This window comes from Sceloporus occidentalis, unplaced genomic scaffold, assembly GCF_023333645.1.
Source record: "Sceloporus occidentalis isolate IW3139 unplaced genomic scaffold, rSceOcc1.0.p SCAF_44, whole genome shotgun sequence".
Lineage (NCBI taxonomy): Eukaryota > Metazoa > Chordata > Lepidosauria > Squamata > Phrynosomatidae > Sceloporus > Sceloporus occidentalis.
The window spans coordinates 2,733,110-2,753,413 of record NW_028317024.1 but is presented as its reverse complement, the minus strand read 5'-3'; the positions used below and the strand labels follow the sequence as shown (position 1 = coordinate 2,753,413).

Genomic DNA, 20,304 nt, shown 5'->3' with positions numbered 1-20,304 from the left:
AGCAACATCTCCTGAGTGCAGTGATACCCCACATGAATGATTTTGCCTGGCTGTTCGGGGGCACAAGGGCCACATTTGGGGCATGCACATTTTTCAATGTTGAACTTTGGCATTTGGGATCCACTGCCCATGCCCTATTTGGTACATCTTTGAGCCGGGCCATTTCAGTGTGCCCAACAAAATCATATATTTTTGAAAACTAGACACCACAGGGTATTTTAAATGCTGGTATTTTAACTCTTTGCATGCACACATTTTACCACCAGCATTTTTTCAAAGTTTGCAGTAGTATTTTTGTGCGTGTATTTTTCCCACACACACCTAATTTATGTATGAATTTACAGCTCCTGGTTTATGCCGCTGTCACACGGCACCCCAATATGTGTTCAGCAACATCTTCTGATTACAGTGATACCCCACATGCATGGGTTTGTCATTTTTGGGGGGAACTAAAAGGCCACATTTGGTACGTGTGCATTTTTCTAATTGGAAATTAGATGTGTGGCCATCCTTCCCCCCGTGTTAATTGGGACCTTGTTGAACCCGGCCAATTCAATTTACCCCATCAAATCATACATTTTTTAAAAGTCGACACCCCATGGGCATTTAATATGCCAGTATTTTAACTCTTTCCATGCGAGAATTGTTTTAAGCTAATATGCTAATTTTAGGACTTGCTCACAAAAATATATTTTTTATATATATATATTTTTTTTTTGCCTTTTTTTAATTTTTTTAACATTTTTTTTCCACTTGAAGGTTCCCCTGATAGTGACATCAGTGGGAAATTATTTTTACATTTTACTGTTTTTTTACAATTTTTTTTCTAATTATTATTAATTTTATTTTATTTTTAATTTATTTTTTCTAATCACACTGTGATTAGAAAGCTGAGCTCCATTGACTTGCATGGTTGAATGCAGTACCTATATTCAACCTGCAAGTGGAGCCAGAGTTCTCTAGAGGGTCTGGAGACCGTCTAGCGAACTTTTTAGTCTTTATTGGGGTTTTTTCCCGGGTTTTTTCGTTGATCGCCTCCTAAACACTTTTAAAACGGGCGTCCGCCGCCATACAAAGTATGGCGGATGTTGACGCCCCGGGGAGGGGCCAGAGATGGCCCCTTTGTGCCGATAATGGCGTTGCTGAATGCCTCGAGGTCGAGGCATTACAGCAACGCCGTTTCGGTGCAGAAAGCAAAAATAGATCGCTTTCTGCACCCGTTTAAAGACGTGCCGGTCCTGGCACGTCATTTGTCGTTATCGACTTGAATTTCCGTGACGTGCCCGGACTGGCAATTGTCATCAAGGGGTTAAAGGTTCTCTTTTGTTTGTTTTTTCCCATTAACTATGGATGATATTGGTGAAGAAAATAATGCATAAAATATGTAAAAATGGCCATAATGGAATTCCCTAGGACTAGGTAATCTGCTTCACAGAAAGATATAATTTTATGTAGCGGTTTTGAGATCTGTGAGCCCTATAAAAGGAATTGGAACTGGAAAAAAGTCATTTTTAATTATATTTTGAAAGTAAATAATGGAGACTATAGATGAATGTGGGTTCAAATGAAACAAAAAGTAAAACAAAAAATATATAATTTGTGCGGGTACGCTAAATGACAAAGAGGGAAACTACAGTTGGACAAGGACATAGGAAAAATGTTGAAAATCCTGGTTAAAGTACGGTACTTAAAACAAAGCACTTTAATATGAGTTATTTTTTTCACAACACTGGAGTGTCCCTTAAATAAGTTGAGCTAAGAACAAAACCTCCTAAACCATGATTGTAATTAAAAAGCATAGAAGGTTACAGTGTATCGGTTATGCCCTCTAGTGGAAATTGAGATAAATGATTGATACGTTTACTTTGAGAGTTTAGCAAGCTAATGTCAAGAATAATCTAATTCACATTACATGCTTTGTAGATGATTTCTGCAATTATACATTGTTTGTTAAATAAAAGCAAAAATATGAAGGTGCAAGCCTGGGGTTAGTGGCCCCGGGTGCAGTATTTCTACGACACCCCCACCCCTGTAACTAACATGCACACATACAAACATGCAAATTCACTCTAACACCCACTTACTCAATTTACACTTACACATACATAATTACATACACACATTGTTTCTCCTACTTCTTCTCTGCCCCTCCCAGGCCCTACTAACACTAGGCTCAACCCTGACACTCCAACAACATAAGCCCTCACATACTCATGCTGACACCCACAGACACACTGGCGTAACTACAGGGGTCCCTGCGGCCCCTTGTCCCTGTCTCCTCATACCAATTCAAAATCATTTAGAAAGGCCCCTTCCAAACTTCTCCTTTCTTCTGTCTTCTTTCTTTGTCCGCTTCTCCCTGGTATCATCTCTGTGAACCAGGCCTTCCTGAGCATTTCTGGGTGGGGTGGGGCCTCCGGATTCTTCCCAGATTGGAGGAACATGGGAATAGCTGTCCATGTGGTGTGCCCCCCAGTCCTTTTGTAGAGGTACTCCAAGATGCCAGAATAAGGCTTGGTTGCAGAGTCTCTGAGTTCACTGGAATCAGTCAGCCCAAACTCTGAACATAATTGTGATTACCTGATTGACTAGGTCCCACGTTTCAAAAGACTTGCTGATATCTATGGAGCTGGTGAGGACAACTATTTATAGTATTTGAATATGTATGAATGATGCACTACAAAAAAACTCAAGATTGGCCCCAGGGGAGGTGGGCTACCAGGAAATTTCCCAGTGTTTTGGTAGGCCAGTCTGGCTCTGCTAACCGTTTGTGTGCACATAAATCTCATAATTTTGGTATCTCATATCACATTTATTGGGTTACAATTTAAGCCATCTTGGTGCAAAGAGCAATTGCCACATAAACTATTTATAAGCTGCTGCCATTGACCAAATAATTTAGCACTTTTATTTTTTCTTAAATTGGGATATAGTGGAATAGTACAGTGTACATAGCAAATGTGCAGGGCGACCATACTCATTGAGTTTGTATTTTGCAACGCTTAACAAATAAGACAAAGGTTGATCATGCAGGATGCACGTGGGGTTGTGGACACAGAACCATCTCTAATATCATTGCAGTCTTTGTCATTTTATTTTCATCAATGTGTTCCTCTGCGTAAAAGGAAGCAGCATCCATAGACATAGCAATATCCTGGAGCAGTAAGTATTATTGACATTGAAACGTCTCACTTCTTGCAGATTTGTAGTCATTGTTTATTTGTTTAGTAGTTAAGTGAAATTTTGTTATATGTTCGATTATCCTTAGTTTATGTGTATAACAGTTAATAAAAAGTTGTAAATTATAAATGAAAATCACTTTATTGGCCAACATTTTAATTTAAATGTAGAAGATATGAAGATAATAACAGCTTTTGGATTACGAATACAAATGTATCAATCCATATTTTTATAAAATGATGATCAATGGGCATCCTTACTTTAAGTTGTACGTAGGCTGCTTGTGCTTGGATCATTCATCTGCATGTTCCTCAGTATACTCTTGACATGTCTTCTTGTGTCCTTGTCATCTTAACAAAACATGGGTGAAGAGGGAATATGGTCACCATATGTTGTGTAAATTCGAGTGAGAAAGACCTTATAGGAATCCCTTTAGACCCATAATCCACAAAGCAAATGGGCAATCTGCCCACAGCTGTTATATATAATATTTATTAATATTATTATCATTATTATTATTATTATCTTTTAGTTATATAGCAGCAACAATTTAAGCATTGCATATAGTCAAAGGGTCTGACAAAACTAGATACATTCTATAAAGAGGGCCTGGCTCTCAAGCTTATAATCAATATATCGATGTGTCATTTTATACCATTCATCGTTTTCAGGTCTTCTCTTTATTGCTCTAAATAAAAAGGAAGGATGTTCAAAAGAAAAACGAAAGACAATATGGATGACGCCTCAAGTAACACTGTGGAGCTTAAAAAGGAAATCTCCCTTCTGCATGGTGTGAGCTTGGTGGTAGGAAACACCATTGGTGCCGGAATTTTTGTGTCTCCAAAAGGAGTCCTCATGTACAGTGGTTCATATGGATTATCTCTCATTATATGGGTTGTAGGTGGAATATTTTCAGTAATCGGAGCTCTCTGTTATGCTGAACTAGGGACAACCATCACTAAATCAGGTGCCAGCTACATCTATATAATGGAATCATTTGGAGGATTTTTAGCTTTCTTAAACCTATGGACCAACATGTTAATTATCTATCCTGCAAGTCAGGCTATATTGGCTGTTACATTTGCCAACTACTTAGTTGAACCGTTTTTCCCTACCTGTCATCTACCGCAGACAGCCGTGTACCTGCTTGCAGTGATATGTGTGGGTGAGTATCTTTTCTATGCTATAAATTAAACTATATTATATGATATCTGTCAAGTTGGCCTTTGCAATTTTTTTAAAATGAACTTGACAAGTTACCAATTCTAGGTATGCTATGGGAAAATATGTAGTAATATTAGAGTTTCTAAGCTGTGACACATTAACAAGGATTGTCACCAAGATTCAGTCCAAAGTTGGGTTAACCATTGACTCCGATACCTAATGTCCAGTGGGGAAAGCAGAAGCAACGTATATTTATCCCCTGATCTCTTGCTGGCCACATGTTAAATCACATAATGGAGTTGGCCCCAAAAGAGAAAAGAGTTGGCCCCAAATGAGAAAGGATCAAAGGAAAAGGCAATTCCGCTTCACTTTTCACCTACATGACAAACAGGGGAACATGAGAGGAACTTACCTGAGAGCATCAGTACATGAAGCACTTTTTCTCATGTCCTTCCCACAGCAGAGCATCTAGTGCCTGGTGTATTCTATATAGTCACGCTCACAACCTAAAAAATAAAATAAAAATACAACCATATACCAACACACATGCACTAACATGCACTCACACATTCTAACACCATATGGTAACAAGCACACACATGCTAACATTGTATGCTCACACCATACAGTTATGCACAGACATGCTAACTGCATCCATCTATACACACACACACCCTAACACTACATGTGGATAAACAAACTCATACTAATGCCATACAGTACCACACATAACACCATACGCTTACACACACTAATGCCACACTTTTATTTACATACTCACACTCTCTACTCAGTGCCATAGAAATAAATGGCGGCGCCCACCTCCACTATGTACGGCTGGGACACCCAAGCTCCTCTTTAACATACAGTAACATGCTTATACACACAGCAGAATACTTACACATACTAACATATGTACTTACTGTCACACACTGGGTAAGCAGGTTAGCGAGGGGCCTCGGTGCAGGGATAGGGTTGTCTGTTTGTACACTGCGATTCATGGTGCAAGGCAGACAGGCACACGGCAGACAGAAGTGCGGGACTGGAACTGGCAAGGCTGATGCTGAAATAGAAGCCCACCGGCAGGGCACATGACTGGAAGCTCACTGGCAGAGCACAGGACTGGACATGCTGCTGGAAGCCCTCAGGCTGGGCACATGACCGGAAGCCCACTCGCAGGGCACACAACAAGAAGCCTACTTGCAGGTCTGAAGGCAGGAGCAATACAGAATCAGGTACAAAAGGAAGCCAGGAATAATTCAGGAACAGGACCAGGGCAAAACAGTCCTATTACTACAATGCCAAGGCCCAGTTTGCAGGAAGCTACAGCCCTTTATACTGCAGGGCAGCAGGTAACGAGGCCAGCTGACAACAAAAGGAGGAGAGCAGAAACATAGGCAGAGCGGCCACTAGAGGCTGAACAAGGAACAGTCTAAAAACCTAAATGCACAATACAGGAGGCAGGAAACCAGGGCAGAATGTCACACTTACACATACTGTAACATAATTTTAACAAATACTACACACATAAACTAAAATACATACACACACCATAACGTACTTACACATAGTAATTGGCTGACATACTTACACACTCATACTAACATATTACGCACACACACAGTAACATACTTATACAGGTTAACATACTTACATACATATACTAAAATACACACATGTACAGTAAAATATTTACACAGACTTACATCATTACACACACATAGTAACATACTACCAGGAAGGGGTAGGCTGGTGCCAGAACTTCTGCTCCCATCATATCCTGGCACTCAGACTTAGCGTTTTGGGCCTGAAGAATGTGGCCCGAAGCATAAGCCTAGCAGTACGCCCTGGAGGGGTGAAGTTGGTGTTGGGGCTCACGGGGGCCTCCTTTACACCAGTGTTTGTACTACCGCGGGCTCACGTGATTCATGTTACGTGACTCCACTTGGTGCTTCAGTTTCCAGGCACCTGGGTGCTGTCCACCCACAACACCTGGCTCTGTGCAACCCTGCAGCCAAGTGACCTGTTGTTTGTGCCACATATTGGAAATGTACTTTGTGTACTGAACTGTAATATTGGTCTATTGAAAAACATATTTTATCTCATTCATGGTAATACATCCATTCTGCACTTTAACATAAGAATAAAACATTTAAATCCACTGCTTCACCGTAATATAACAGCATTGCTTTTAATATTTGCCAAATTCAGTTTTTTTGACAGCTGTGAATTGCGCAAAGGTAAAATGGGGAGCATCTCTGCAAGTGGCAGCGACGTTTGCCAAAGTGCTAGCGCTGGTCATTATCATTATTACTGGAGTTGTTAGACTGTGCCAAGGTAAATAATGACAACCAGATTAATGCATTCTTTGCTTGTAGCTTGTGTAAATGTTTTGTTTTCATTCTTTGCTTGTAGCTTCTGTAAATGTTTTGTTTTCATTCTTTGCTTGTAGCTTCTGTAGATGTTTTGTTACGCTACTCTTTCTTTTTAATAGACTTTTCTGCTGTCTCTTTTAAAATACCTGTGACCCAAGATCATGCGCACTCTAAATAACCCCGCAGAAAGATGCTTCATGCTTATGTCATCAACATTCCTGGAATCCTCCTGGCGTAGGCTACCTGGAGCGCTCCCTCCTCTGGGGGAGTGGCTTCATGAAGGGGCGGGGATAACTACACATAGGGGAGGGGATGACCCCAGACAGACTTTAGTGGTTGGAGGCTGGGATTGTCCCTGGCGAGATGATGACAAGGTGATGGGAGTTGTAGCTCTCAAAAGTAGATGCACCAGAAGTGGAAAAAGACTTACTTGTGGGCGTGTGTATTTTCAATCTATATGTTTCTTTAGCATGATTATAGAATTCAACCCCTTCTTATGTATGCCTACACTGTGTTATGTCGTGTGCTGTCGCCTGCATGAGCTCCGTCTACATGCACATACAACCATATTGACTGGGTACATCCTCCCACTGCGAAAAAAGGTGCAACAACTCTCAAAGGGTTAACGTATATAAACCCAAATTAAATACATATATATATAAATATATATACGCTCAGCCTTTGAATATTTTGTATGTAAATATTTAGCCTTGATAAATGTTGCCGATCTGCAATAAATATATATATATATATATAAATCACACTAATTGGCTATTGTTCATAATGCATTTGACAAGGGTATTGTACTGAATAAATTATGCGCTTTCAGGTAATACACATAATTTGGAAAAGTCTTTTGAAGGCTCCAAGCTGAATTTGGGATCTTTGACGATGTCTTTCTATTCTGCTTTGTATTCTTTTTCTGGCTGGGATGCCTTAAATTATGTAACAGAAGAAATGAAAAACCCTAAAAGGTACAGTACCAATTAGTGCACTCAATTTTTTGTACAACATTTTTCCTAATAATATTGTATTTAATAAAATAGGTGTCTATAATAACAAAATAACATACATTTAGCGCATCATGTGGGAAAAACGTGGGATGGGTTCTCAAGTTATACAGCGATTACAACTAATAGCAAATTCATATAAACATAAGCAGGATAAATATTCACAAAAAACTAATTCTCCGTCACCAAAAAGCTTTCCTGGAAATTTAGGGAAAACAGTTGGTTTTGGTGAGTATATCCAAAAGTTGGATACTAAAACAAGAACTAAGTTTACACAACAGTCCACACAAAAGAAGGAGATAGGACTAAACTAAATATGTCATCGTGACTATACAGGTTCAGGAGGGAAGAATATATCTTTGACAAAGAACATACCTCTGCAAGAAGTGATAGTATAGATTTAAAGACCACAGTATATTAAATAATAAAAATGAATAATAATTTTTATTATAATAATAATTAAAATTGGACTATTCAAATGACCTTGTTTGTTTTCTTGCATTCACCAAGTGCTGCGCTGACAAATTAAAAAAACATAATATTGATCAGGTGACTTACTCTTGATCTAGTGAACTCTCACAGTACAAAGTTTAACCGCTTAACAAATTTACTTTGAACAAAATTGAGATACCGTAAATTTATACTCAATCCTTGCTCATCAGTGGACAGTGACATTTTGATTGCATCATAAAACACTTACTGGTTTAAAATTCCAAACACTACTAAAATTTAAATAAGTGGATTATTTTTAATTATATTTGCTATCATCTGATAAATGAGTTTTACAGTTTTGTAATCTGATTAAAAGAAAGTTTTATTTATCCATTTATATGATGTGCATTATCAAGTAGCGCTAGAACTCATCAAAGATTCTAGCAGATGGGTTGCGCAAACATAAACATGTTGGTTACATACCAGAGTGCATTAACAATTACTGAATTCCCCTTATGTGCCAATATAGTCAACTCAATATCTGTGCATTATACTTAGTACATGTTAAGTAACATGAAACAGAAAAGTCTCATATAGAGTCATTAAGTACAGAAGTCCATCAATATTACAGCTTCTTGGGCAAGTCAGGGAACATCAAAGGATCTTCCCAACCAGCTCATGCACCCCACTGCCCACAAAAGCAGGACAGTTCGAAAGGACAGTGAGACAGTGCCCAAAGATTGGGACTCAAATCACATCAAAGAAGAGACAGTTGGGAATTACGTGTTGCTGCAGCATCAGTGTAGCCTCCTATTACCCCCTAATACACTGAAAACATCCAGAAGCAAACCCCTCTTCTAATTCTGTACCAGAATGCCTTAACATTTGTTAATCTTATTAACTAACTTTTTAATGTCAGTTTCAATGTTAAGTTTTGCATTCCCTCTTGTAATAGCGCTTCAGAATCTGCAGGCACTCTAAATAAAATGTAATGTAGAATGAAATGTAAAAGTGCTATATCTTACAGCTTCCACGAGGTGGCGGTATTACAGACAACATCAATAGTACACAAGTCAATCATTCCATATGGTAAAAAGATTCACGCTATAAAGTAGTTAAACATGTTATGGACAAAAATATTTACAAAAAAAGAAGCAAATTTAATGTAAATGTAAATATGTCTCATACTGATTAAAACTTGTATGTTCTGCAGCAACAAATACAAGGATATCAATCACTGCACTTAACCACTGCACTGGTGTAAGGTACCTTGCCAGGGAGACGGAAAAAGTTATAAAGTTCTAACATAATCAGAAAATCAGGGGCTTTAAGCTCCCCGTCTGACACGGTCAGTGCTGCCATATTCTTGGAGCCATAAGCCTGCTCAGCATTAAATTGTCAAACAGGTTGAAGTCTGTAACAGCACTGAAAGTTGATTGGTTTAACATCCCTTCCAATGAGAAGTCACAGCTACATGCTGCTAAAGAGATGCATTCTTGTTCTTTTTCCAGGAATCTTCCATTATCAATGGTCATTTCTATGCCTTTGGTAACAGTGATCTATGTCATGACCAACGTTGCATACTACACTGAATTAGATTTGAATACTATCATGGATAGCAGTGCTGTAGCTGTGGTAAGATTATTTTGGTACAATATTCATGTGTATGTGGTTTATCACATATTATGTACTGGTATATGTGTGATATCATAATAATATGTAGGTAGGGGCTAGGGTGACCACATGTCCCAGATTGCTTTAGACTTTATGTCCCAGGTCCCGGGCAGCCTCAATCCAAGACAATGCATTGTCCCAGAAAGAAAGGGTCTGAGTGAAGAAGGTCAGGAGAGATTTCTCAACCAGGAAACATATATGGTCTGGGGAAAAATATGTGACGGGGGAATATGATAGAAACATTTAAATACCACATCTGCTTGATTATAAGTTGACCCTAAATATAAGACGGCCCCCCAAAATTTGAATATTAATTTAGGAAAAAAAGAAAAAGCCTTAATATAGGACTACCCTATAAGAAAAAAGGTTTATTAGTAAATATTAATTCACGTGTATACTATTTTTCATATTTAATAAAAACTATGATTAAGAAAAAAGATTTTTTTTATTTCCTTTTATTTGCCAACCTGCCCCCCCAGATATGCCTTATACCCCCTTATATGCTACTCTGCCCCCTAGATATGCCTTATACCCCCTTATATGCTACTCTGCCCCTCAGATATGCCTTATATTCCTCTATATGCCACTCTGCCCCAGATATGCCTTATACCCCCTATATGTCACTCTGCCTCCAGAAATGCCTTATACCCCCTTATATGCCACTCTGCCTCCCTGATATGCCTTTTAACCCCCTATATGCCACTCTGCCCCAGATATGCCTTATACCCCCCTATATGCCACTCTTCCCCCCCAGAGCATTTGCTCTGGTAAAAATCTCGTCTTATAATCAAGCAAATACAGTACTTAAACTGGAGTCATCATTATAAAGCAAGTTAGTTTATTTAAAAGAAGAAATACTACCACAATAAGAGGGTATAGTCTTAAAATGCACGGAATAGCCTTACAGCAGAAGTGGTAGATGTTAATACAGTGAAGCCGTTTAACCAAGCATAGGATAGGCATAAGGCTAAGCTAAATATAAGATACATTGGACAGATTGGATGGGCCCAATGGTGCTTATCTGCCGTCACTTTCTATGTTTCTAACACTGTGGTCTTTCAATCAGAGCTCAAAAAAGTAAACTCTATTTTGGAGCGTCTGCAAGGCGTTATACAGACGCTTAGTGGGACTCAGCAGGTTCTGAAGACCCTTTGAAATGTATATATTGAGGGATATATTTTTCATCTTACTAAAGCTCAGCAATTGAACTAAGATTAGAGTTTAGTAACAGGTGAGAATGGTCTAGTTTTTACCTGGTTACACAAAAAAACCCTCAAACCATTAGACTGTAAAATGTATTCTGGAAAGCCATGCTATGTAACTATGCCTCTTTTCATAAAGTAGCTATTTTTCACGTGTTCATTGAACCTTGCCGTCCCCAGTTTCAGAATATGGCCTTGTTTCAGCATTGTCCTTTCTCTGAAATACGATGCCCTCCGGTACTTCCATGAATCCTTTTATATATTTGAAAGCATCCATTGTAACCATCTCCCCCCTCTAATTTTTACATATGAATTTCTTTGCATCCTGTCTGAAAAGCCCTATCACAGAAAACCAGTAGCATGTAATTATTACTTGTCTTTTTGTGAGACCTGATCAGTTGACTTAGGTCAGCACTGAGTTCAAACTAACAACTCAGAGTCAGACTTTTCCTTCAACAATTAAAGGTCCTGTCCCACTTAGACAAAACATTTAGCAAGCTCTCTTGGGCATTAAGCAAATAAACTTTAGCAGATCTGCCTCTTTCTTCTGCATGTCTAACAAAAAATGCAGAAACTTTTAAGAATCTTTTCCAATTTTTATGGGAACAGACTTCTATGGCAACAAGCTTTCAGTGCCTGGTGTTGTTTAAATTGGGAACCCAATGTTGAGGGGTATGGAAAGATGCAGGGAGGGGTGGGACCGGCCCGGAAATGGGCAAGTACAGTCCCAGAAGTTGGCAGGATAGGAGGCATGGTCACCCATCGCCTTACCCAAATAGCTACCTTCGCAAGGAGGCTTCTTGGGAGCTCAATTGATTGTTCAGCTTCTTGGGCCAGTCAGAGAATCTTCCCAAATGGCCCATGAAGAATCAGGAAGGTGGGGCAGCTACCTGGGACACGAAATCCGAGACTCTTGGGATGTATGTAAATGATATATGAACGCTGATGCTTTGCAAGCATCCATGTGATTGCTTACTTCTTCCTTGACTTAACCCCTTCGTTCCCCTATAGACGTACCGGGACGTCAAAAAAACGCCCACAAAGAAACCCCTATGGACGTCCCGGTACGTCCAGCCCTTCATGCAGCGTCAGGGACACATCCTGACTGCACGGGAGATCAGGCTGAGACCAGGCTGTCAGTTGTAAACGCGCGATCGGGCATTCCCTTCCGGGTTGCGTCACTGCTGACCCTGCGGGGATATCCTGCCCTCCCATGAGGCACAGAGACGCTACGATCTCTATGCAGGTCTGTGAGGATCTGCATAGAGATCACAGTGTGATCGGTGCAGGGGGATCGCGGGGAGGGGAGTGAGAAACCATCTCTCTCACTCCCCCTTTAGTCCTTTAACAGAAAAGCTGGGGAAAAAAAAACGGTTAGTGATTTAAAAATAATATTAAATAAATCATTAAAATAATAATATAAATAATACTAAAAAAAATTATAATGTGAGCTGTGATGTCACTGTGACATCACTGGCATGTTCAGGAGGTCCCTAGGAGGACCTCTTACCATTACTGAGTAAAAAAAAAATGTAAAAAATTAAAATACATTTTTTTAAAAAAATAAATATATAAAAAAAGATAATAAAAAAATTCTTAAAAAAACCTTACATCCCATTGCTCTAGCATAACATCTAGCCAGTATAACCCTCCTGCCCCCGTTCACAACCCCCAAACCCGTTAAGCCATAGGCATAAAAATTATACAAAAAATGTACACCTTATAGTATGCTCCCTGGTGCTGGGAAAGTATGGAAAATCTATATAAATTAGGTATTTCTGAAATCAGGGAATCCTGAATTGATAAACTTGGAGCGGATTTTCCATCACTTTACCTAATTTTGTGAGGATTCAGAGGGAAAATGTAAAAAAAAAATAGGTATTTTATTCTAATTTTCGCTAGTTTTTACTAAATTTCTCATTCTAAATTTTCAGCTAATCATCCAACTATGGTATCAAACGAAAGCTCTATCTCTCCTTGAAAAAACAATATATCGTTTACATGGGTACACTATTCACAGGAACAGAGAATAATCGCTAAACCGACATACCCCAAAAATGGCAAAATTGCTCTGGGCTTTGAGGTACCAAAAACCCCTGGGATTGAAGGGGTTAATTGAGATACTATGTATACCAACACTTCCAGGTTTCCATACAGGCAGCGAGGAGCAAGACGGAAATGAGACCGTAACTAAAGCAAAAGTACTCCAGCAACTAAAGCAAAATGGACTCCAAAATGCATTACAAAATAAACCGGTATTGGGACCGGTATTAGTAGAGATCATTATTAGCAGCTCCACACATAGCAATCAAAAAAGGCAACCTAACTCAATGAGCCACACTAGCTTTATATCCGGAGTGAATTACTAATAGGAAAGTGATGTGGACATGGTGGGGGTCACTCTAGCATGCAGCAGATAAAAAATGCCAAGTCCGGACAGGGCTACTGGGTTTTTACTTTATTCTAAAATCCATTGTGGTCAGTGTTTTCGCTTGGAATTAACGTATGAAGTACGACCATAACATTTATTTTTGTATTTTTGTTTTATAGACTTTTGCAGAAAAAGTTCTTGGATACATAAAGTGGTTTATCCCTATATCTGTAGCTATATCATGTTGTGGGGGACTGAATTCAGTTGTCATTTCTTCATCAAGGTAAATCTAATTTATCTATGTAACTGTAAGGCACATAATAAATATATAATTTATTTGTTTGGTGCATGCAGTCTGGAATCATTAATCTTCTTTATTTACATGTTTATTTACTGTGAAACACAAGTTATTTTATTCCATATCTTGCCTTGGGATACATTTAAAAGCGGCTATCAAGAATTTTGAGATTTATATCCCACGCTATTGTTGCATTACAGATATTGCTTAACAGACAATTGGGTCATATAATAAATAAATGTTTATCTCAGTACTTATACATAGTATATCATTAACATGGAACATTTGCCCAGGGTCCACTATCAATAAAAGCCTTTCAGAACTTCTGGAAAGATGCTGCTGGCAAGTGCCTGTTTTTTTATTTACTTTTTTTAATTAACATGTCTGCCCTGCTTTGTTTGTCGTTTTTTGTTTAATTTGTGATGATGAAAAGGATGGCCAGTTATGAAATCATTTGTCTAGGGCTAACTGGTGTACATTAAACCTACCTGAGAAACATAAAGGTGTCTTTTACTAATCCCTAACCTCAACACCAGTGCCAAGTAGGGCCAGCATCATGGGGAAAAGAGAATACAGCTATTTGGGGCTCAGCCTTAGAGGGTCTACTCAACCTCATGCTGTTATACTCCCTTTACATCCATACCATAAATACTGATGGGAGCCAAGGGCAGCTGTGCTTCATTAATAATTGTGGCCCTTTTGAAAGTACAAAGTGCATCTTGGGACAACAATTTGTGGCATGGGCCATGACAGAGGTAGGTATCTAGGTAGTAAGTTGATACAAGACCCAAACAATTCTGATGGTAGCCCCAGTGCCAAGGCTGGAAGTGCCCAATTAATTCACCATGTGTTTCCATGAGTTTAATCCATACTAATCTTTTAATGGGGACGTAACACAGCAGGACAGCTAGCAAGTCACTTGTGCCACTTTTGTTGTCTTTGTGACAATAATGAAGAAGCAAAAGAGAGGTGGCAAAGAACATACCTAGGAACTCCGGATATCTCCGGATCACTCTCCACTCAATTCCCCTCCTACTCCCATACAATTCTCTGCTGTTTGAGATTAGCTCGGCCCTTTGTATGCCCAGCCTTGCTCACCCCAGAAGAGAGAAGGTAGCCTAAACTCAGAAATCTCCTGGTATGGCAAAGAACCCTTTTGGGCTGGCCTTTGAAACCTTTTACTGAATGATCCGTGATGAACGTATTCAACTCATTGGTATTTTCAGCCCAAATTGGATGTTAGAGAATAAACAGCATTAGGATCCTTACACCAAGCATTCTGTGTCTATCATCTTCCTTTGATTATATGATTAGTATTACTAAATGTTAAAGAAGAACTACAAGCTTGGTGGTATTTCTAATGCAACTAGAGGTTGTGAATATGTTCTCTTTCAATACCCAGGACCCAGTTACAAACAGCACAGTCAAACAAATATGATTTAACATCCCTGTTCCTTTAAAATGTTATTACTTGTTGAAAGGATAATTTTCATTGTTACATAAGATTGTTTTAACAAAAATGTGAGTGATGACCTTGCCCTAGAATTGTATTAGCATTTCCTGCAGGCATTCTGTCAATTGTCAAAATGCATTTATTAAAGGCAACATGCTTTAATCAGCATTCATTGGAAGTGTAGATTAAAAAAAACTGTACATATTAAGGTCCACTAATGTCTCCAAATTAATTTGATTCATAATTCATGACCTTAGTATTCTTTATAGACTTTACACATTTTTTTTAGGCTGGCTGCATATCCCATTCATTTGTTTTATTCCCACATAGTTGTTTTGGGAAAAAAAGTCCATGATGTTCAACTCTCTTAGGTTTTTACTTTTCCTGTTGATCCACATGAAGACAAACAAAACTCCCCACAAGCTATGTGTTCCAAAAAAAGTTGGAAAAACATTCTTGTCTATTGTGCACACCACAATCCGGTCTAAGTTCCTCAAGCATGGCCAGTCTGGCTTGGACTGTCCCACATGTAGAGGCAGAGCTCAATGGGGCAACGTAACACAATGTTATGTGACCCGGCGGTAGAAATGCAGACAGACTCGGGCTGTGCACGTGTGTGTTAGCATTTGTAAATGTTAATTATTTGAGGGGCACTCAGCTTTACGTGGCTGCAAATCAGTTAGTTATAGTGGGAATCCAAAGGGACTGTTACTTCCTGGTGCATGTAGAGACGTTTTTTTGACCCACCTACAATGAATGCATATTAAAGTCTTGCTAAATCACTAGAGTTCCGTAACCGCAGCACATCATCCTCTCCAATGTCCGCATTTCACATCAATCAAATTCAGCAGGAGAGCATTCTGCACATGCGTCTTGTTAGATCCCCAGGAAATGTCATATGAGCCAACGCTGGAGCTGGCTGGCAGTGAGTATCCCACACGTTTCCGAGATGCGTTCCATTAAACCCTCTAGGCATTTACATACAAAGATGTTGGTTATAAGGTAACATTCGTAGAGTTAAATAAAAGTTCAGGCGCTAAACAAAAAATATATATGTGTATAAAGTAAGGTGAAAATTAAAATATATTATAACAGGTGCTGCAAACACTTAAGTATAACCCTTTTCTACCAAAGGTTTTTTTTTCATATATATTGTCTGCTTTATACTATATTATATATAATCAATTTATATTTTGCCTTTTAAATTGGCACAAATATTTCTGCGCAACACTATTGAATTTTTATTTATAAGGTAACATTCAGCTACCATATACCTTGCTTTATCTCTGTTTCAAAAAAAGTCTTCATATGCCAATGTTTAGTAACATGTGAATAAATGTACACACTTCCTTTTTTCCCATTCCAGGTTGTTTTTTGTAGCCTCACGAGAAGGACAACTGCCAGACTTTCTATGCATGATCCATATATCTAGATTCACTCCTATTCCTGCTCTACTGTTCAATGTAAGCAATAACAAAAGCTAGAGTTTGCAGGTATGTTTGCAGGAGAGTTGCAGTCTCAACCCGCCATTCTTCATTATACATAAAGAAGGGCCAACCATGAGAAGCTGGCTCTGCATAATGCATAGTTGGTTATGCGAAAAGACTTGATAAATCTTACTGATTTAGCTGTGAATAATACAGACCCAACTGAACTCCTCTTGCAGGAGAAGTTATCTGGGGTTGGCAAATTGAAGCCAACTGTCCTGCAAACCACAAAAACTCTAGTGAACTTTAGTGAATAAGCCACTTACTGTAAACTGAACATCCCATACATCAACACAAACCAAAAGGTATACGGGCTTTCAAAATAACAATACACAAATCCTTCTTTTTATTATAGTTAAATGTGTCATTTGCTGAGTATATAGTGGATAAGAAAAAATGATAATACAGTTACATGGAAGCATTCCAGACATAATGGTATGTACTTATTAGATGTTGCGTACATGCTCTTAACCGCGCCATGTATGAAACTGTTTAAAGTAAATTGTGTCGTCTTTTGAAAGGTGTTATGTATCTGTAATTTTCTAAGATTACGTGTTATTTTAATCCATTATTTCTAAGGAGGGAATAGAGTATTAGAGTATTAGCTCGTAGGCAATGTGAAAACATAAGTGTTATTGTGCTTTTGTATGCCACTAACATAGCCAACTTTTTGTTATGGTGCAGGGACTAATGGCACTAATATTCCTGTGCGTGGAAGACGTGTTTCAGCTTATAGATTACTTCAGCTTCAGCTACTGGTTGTTTATTGGTTTGTCAGTTGGCAGCCAAATATACTTAAGGATCAAACGACCAGACATCCCCAGACCTGTAAAGGTAAACCACTCAACCTTTATTGTGTGTCATGCTAATGATATCTGCAATTAATGAAGTCCATTCATATTAATTGCAAAAATGTAATTAAATTCTGCTTTCTACATTAAAATATTTTTTGTGTTTCATTGCAGCTGAGCCTCTTTTTTCCCGTTGTGTACTGCCTTTGTAGCCTGTGTCTGGTCATCGTTCCTCTCTACAGTGATCCAATTGATTCCTTGGTTGGCATTGCAGTAGTGCTCTCTGGGGCACCTGTATATTACATTTGCCTTTATCTCCCCCCTGAAAAACAACCATCTTTTGTAAGAAAATGTCTTGGTAAGAATTTTGTATATTATATCACTGTTTTACATGTCTAAGCATTGTCTGCTTCTAACGGTTATTTCTTCTAACTGTATATTTATTTAGCATTCCATTTCTGGATTGGCATCCACAAAAATGAACTGTACTAATGCTTGAGTTTGTATAGACAAGGGTATAACATGGTTCTTATGAATTGTATCATATACAGATGTCTTCATGGAAACCATAAATTGGTATAATTAAAATAGAACTTGAATAGATTCATTAGTATTGAAACAGGAACTCCAGTAATGAAGTACCACCAAGAGAAATGTCACTTTGGCAGCCGAAATAGCATAAAAATGGTCAACTTAGCTCTAGACTCCGTAACCTTCATAACCTGATCACTCATCCTGAAACTCTACTCTAGAGTTAATAAGTAAATAATATATTCCGTGAGCTCAACTGTATAGATATCATCCTCCTGCTTACACATGAAAATTGTCTCAGTCATCATGCTCGGTGCCAGATTTGAAGTCTGACAAATACAGAACTGCCATTAAGTAGCTTAAGAATAGGTAGGTAGCTAGGTAGTGTCAGTGTTGGGTGCAATTAAAACAGTACACCGTTGTTTCGAGAAGAGTAAAATAGGAGGAGCGTATGAAAAGGTGAAATTAAATTGAGACAATATTATGGGATTAGAGATGGTTGAGAGGGGCATCATCTGCCAGGAGCTGAACCAGGGCCATACCAGACCAGTCTTATCTTACTGAGCCCATAATATGTGGACTCCAGAGACACAGGTCTCGTAAGCAGTCCTGGTTAAGATATATTTATATATATATCTACATATATATATATATATATATATATATATATATATATATATATATATAGATACACAGTAAGCTTCTGCAGGAGGAGCTTGGTGACCATGTATAATGTTGAGTTAAATAAGTGAGCACTTCTTATTAGAGAAATTTCTCAGTGTTGCCCCTTCGTACTAAATAGTAAAGTGAGGGAGTGGAAACCACACTTTTCCTAACAACTCTCTCTGTAATAAATGGACCCTTTTATACGAGTCCCCCAACTGCTGTCTCCATTTTACCTTCTATTCATGTTGTATGTATTTAAACTCCCAATCCCTAGTCTGTCATTCCCTTGCTTATACGACTCCCAATCTGTCCTAAAATCTTATATGACTCTTTGTTAGCCAAATAAAAGGTATTTCATCCAACTAAAGGCAATCTTCTCTGCTACCAAAACAATTATAATAATTTTCTTCTCCAAACATGTAAATGAGCACCCCACTCGACACATTTTCTACGGAACTGTCCAGATCACTACAGTCAGAAAATATTGAAAAAAATGCATTTGGAATATTGCTGCCTCTACTGTTCCACAAATTTTAAAAGTACAAAAGTGAACGAGAAGTTTCCTGAAATGTCACATGACATGATGTCATGACATCATCAGCAGGCATGTGACGTGCACATTTTTCAGAAAGAGCTAATTTTGTTTCCTAGCTCTTGAGATTAATCTCTGATGACACGGGGCAAGGTATCGCTAGTAGCTTTGAAATGTTTGTATTAATATATTTCAAGTACTTGGGGGTCATTTTGCTACACCCACAAAGTAAAAAGCAACAGTAAAGGAGATGGGATCAATTGTATGCTGAATATATAATAAAACTACTGAAAGCTTTTTATGATTAAAACTAGTCGCATGAGAGATCTGCCATAAAAACCATGTCATTTGGAAGATATGTATAGGATACCATCAAAACAGTTAAATATAGTATTTTATTAAAATGTTTACAGGTGTGTCATTTGACTGTGTTTATGTTCATGAATTTTGTGTTTATTGTTTTCTTTACATCTTTTTTCTGCAGCATTCATCTCACTGTACACCCAGAAGATTTTTATGTGTTGCGCTGTACAGTCAACAGAAGAAGAGATGAAGTTAAAATAGCAAGCTGTTGTTTATTGTCATTCATATTTAACATTAAAAGCCTTTCTGCACAACATGCAGTTTATTTTTTAAAAAAAAATTTGCATTTTAAAATAACACAATTTCAAAGAAATGGTCTGTTCTATTATACCCTCAAAACCCGGGAAAAGCTGCATTAAGTATGCGTTACTATGTAATGCTATGACAAGATATGCAAGCTTCATCCAGGGCCCTAGGCAATGGCCTAGGTTGTCTTGTGGTTAATTCCCTTATAACTCTCCCAGTTCTATATATTACATTAAAGTATGGGATGCACTATACAAGTATTGAAAAGATTAGTATGAATCCAGATGTGTTGTATTTCATTTCCTCTTCCTGTCTTGCTGCCATTCCATTGAACGTTAGATTCAGGGCTGGTGCAAGGGTTTTTGCCACCCTAGGCAAAACATAATTTTGACGCCCCCTGGCTCCACTCCCACAACCCCTCCCCTTCTGCCTTATACTCCACCTCTTTTAATGCTTGTTACTTTGCCTATAGGTGGCGCCGGCCCTGCCCATAAGGTCCTCCTAACTGGCTGACTCGCTCCCACTCCTC

At 38.5% G+C, this 20,304-nt stretch overlaps 1 protein-coding gene across 1 annotated transcript; it reads left to right on the top strand.

Annotated features, from left to right (window-relative positions):
* The first annotated feature begins 3,912 nt into the window (after nucleotides 1-3,912).
* On the top strand, nucleotides 3,913-19,730 carry LOC149289586 (Y+L amino acid transporter 2-like). Its single transcript, XM_089490408.1, has 9 exons — nucleotides 3,913-4,345; nucleotides 6,556-6,681; nucleotides 7,549-7,693; nucleotides 9,673-9,796; nucleotides 13,588-13,691; nucleotides 16,526-16,622; nucleotides 17,331-17,480; nucleotides 17,612-17,795; nucleotides 19,651-19,730. The coding sequence occupies exons 1-9, from the start codon at nucleotides 3,913-3,915 to the stop codon at nucleotides 19,728-19,730; spliced, it is 1,443 nt and encodes a 480-aa protein (XP_089346534.1).
* Nucleotides 19,731-20,304: the final 574 nt, after the last annotated feature.

Coding starts and splice junctions, on each gene's coding strand:
- LOC149289586 (XM_089490408.1), top strand. CDS start 3,913: ATGGATGACGCCTCAAGTAACACTGTGGAGCTTAAAAAGGAAATCTCC. Junction 7,694..9,672: donor GAAATGAAAAACCCTAAAAG/GTACAGTACCAA, acceptor TTCTTTTTCCAG/GAATCTTCCATTATCAATGG. Junction 16,623..17,330: donor TTCCTGCTCTACTGTTCAAT/GTAAGCAATAAC, acceptor GTTATGGTGCAG/GGACTAATGGCACTAATATT.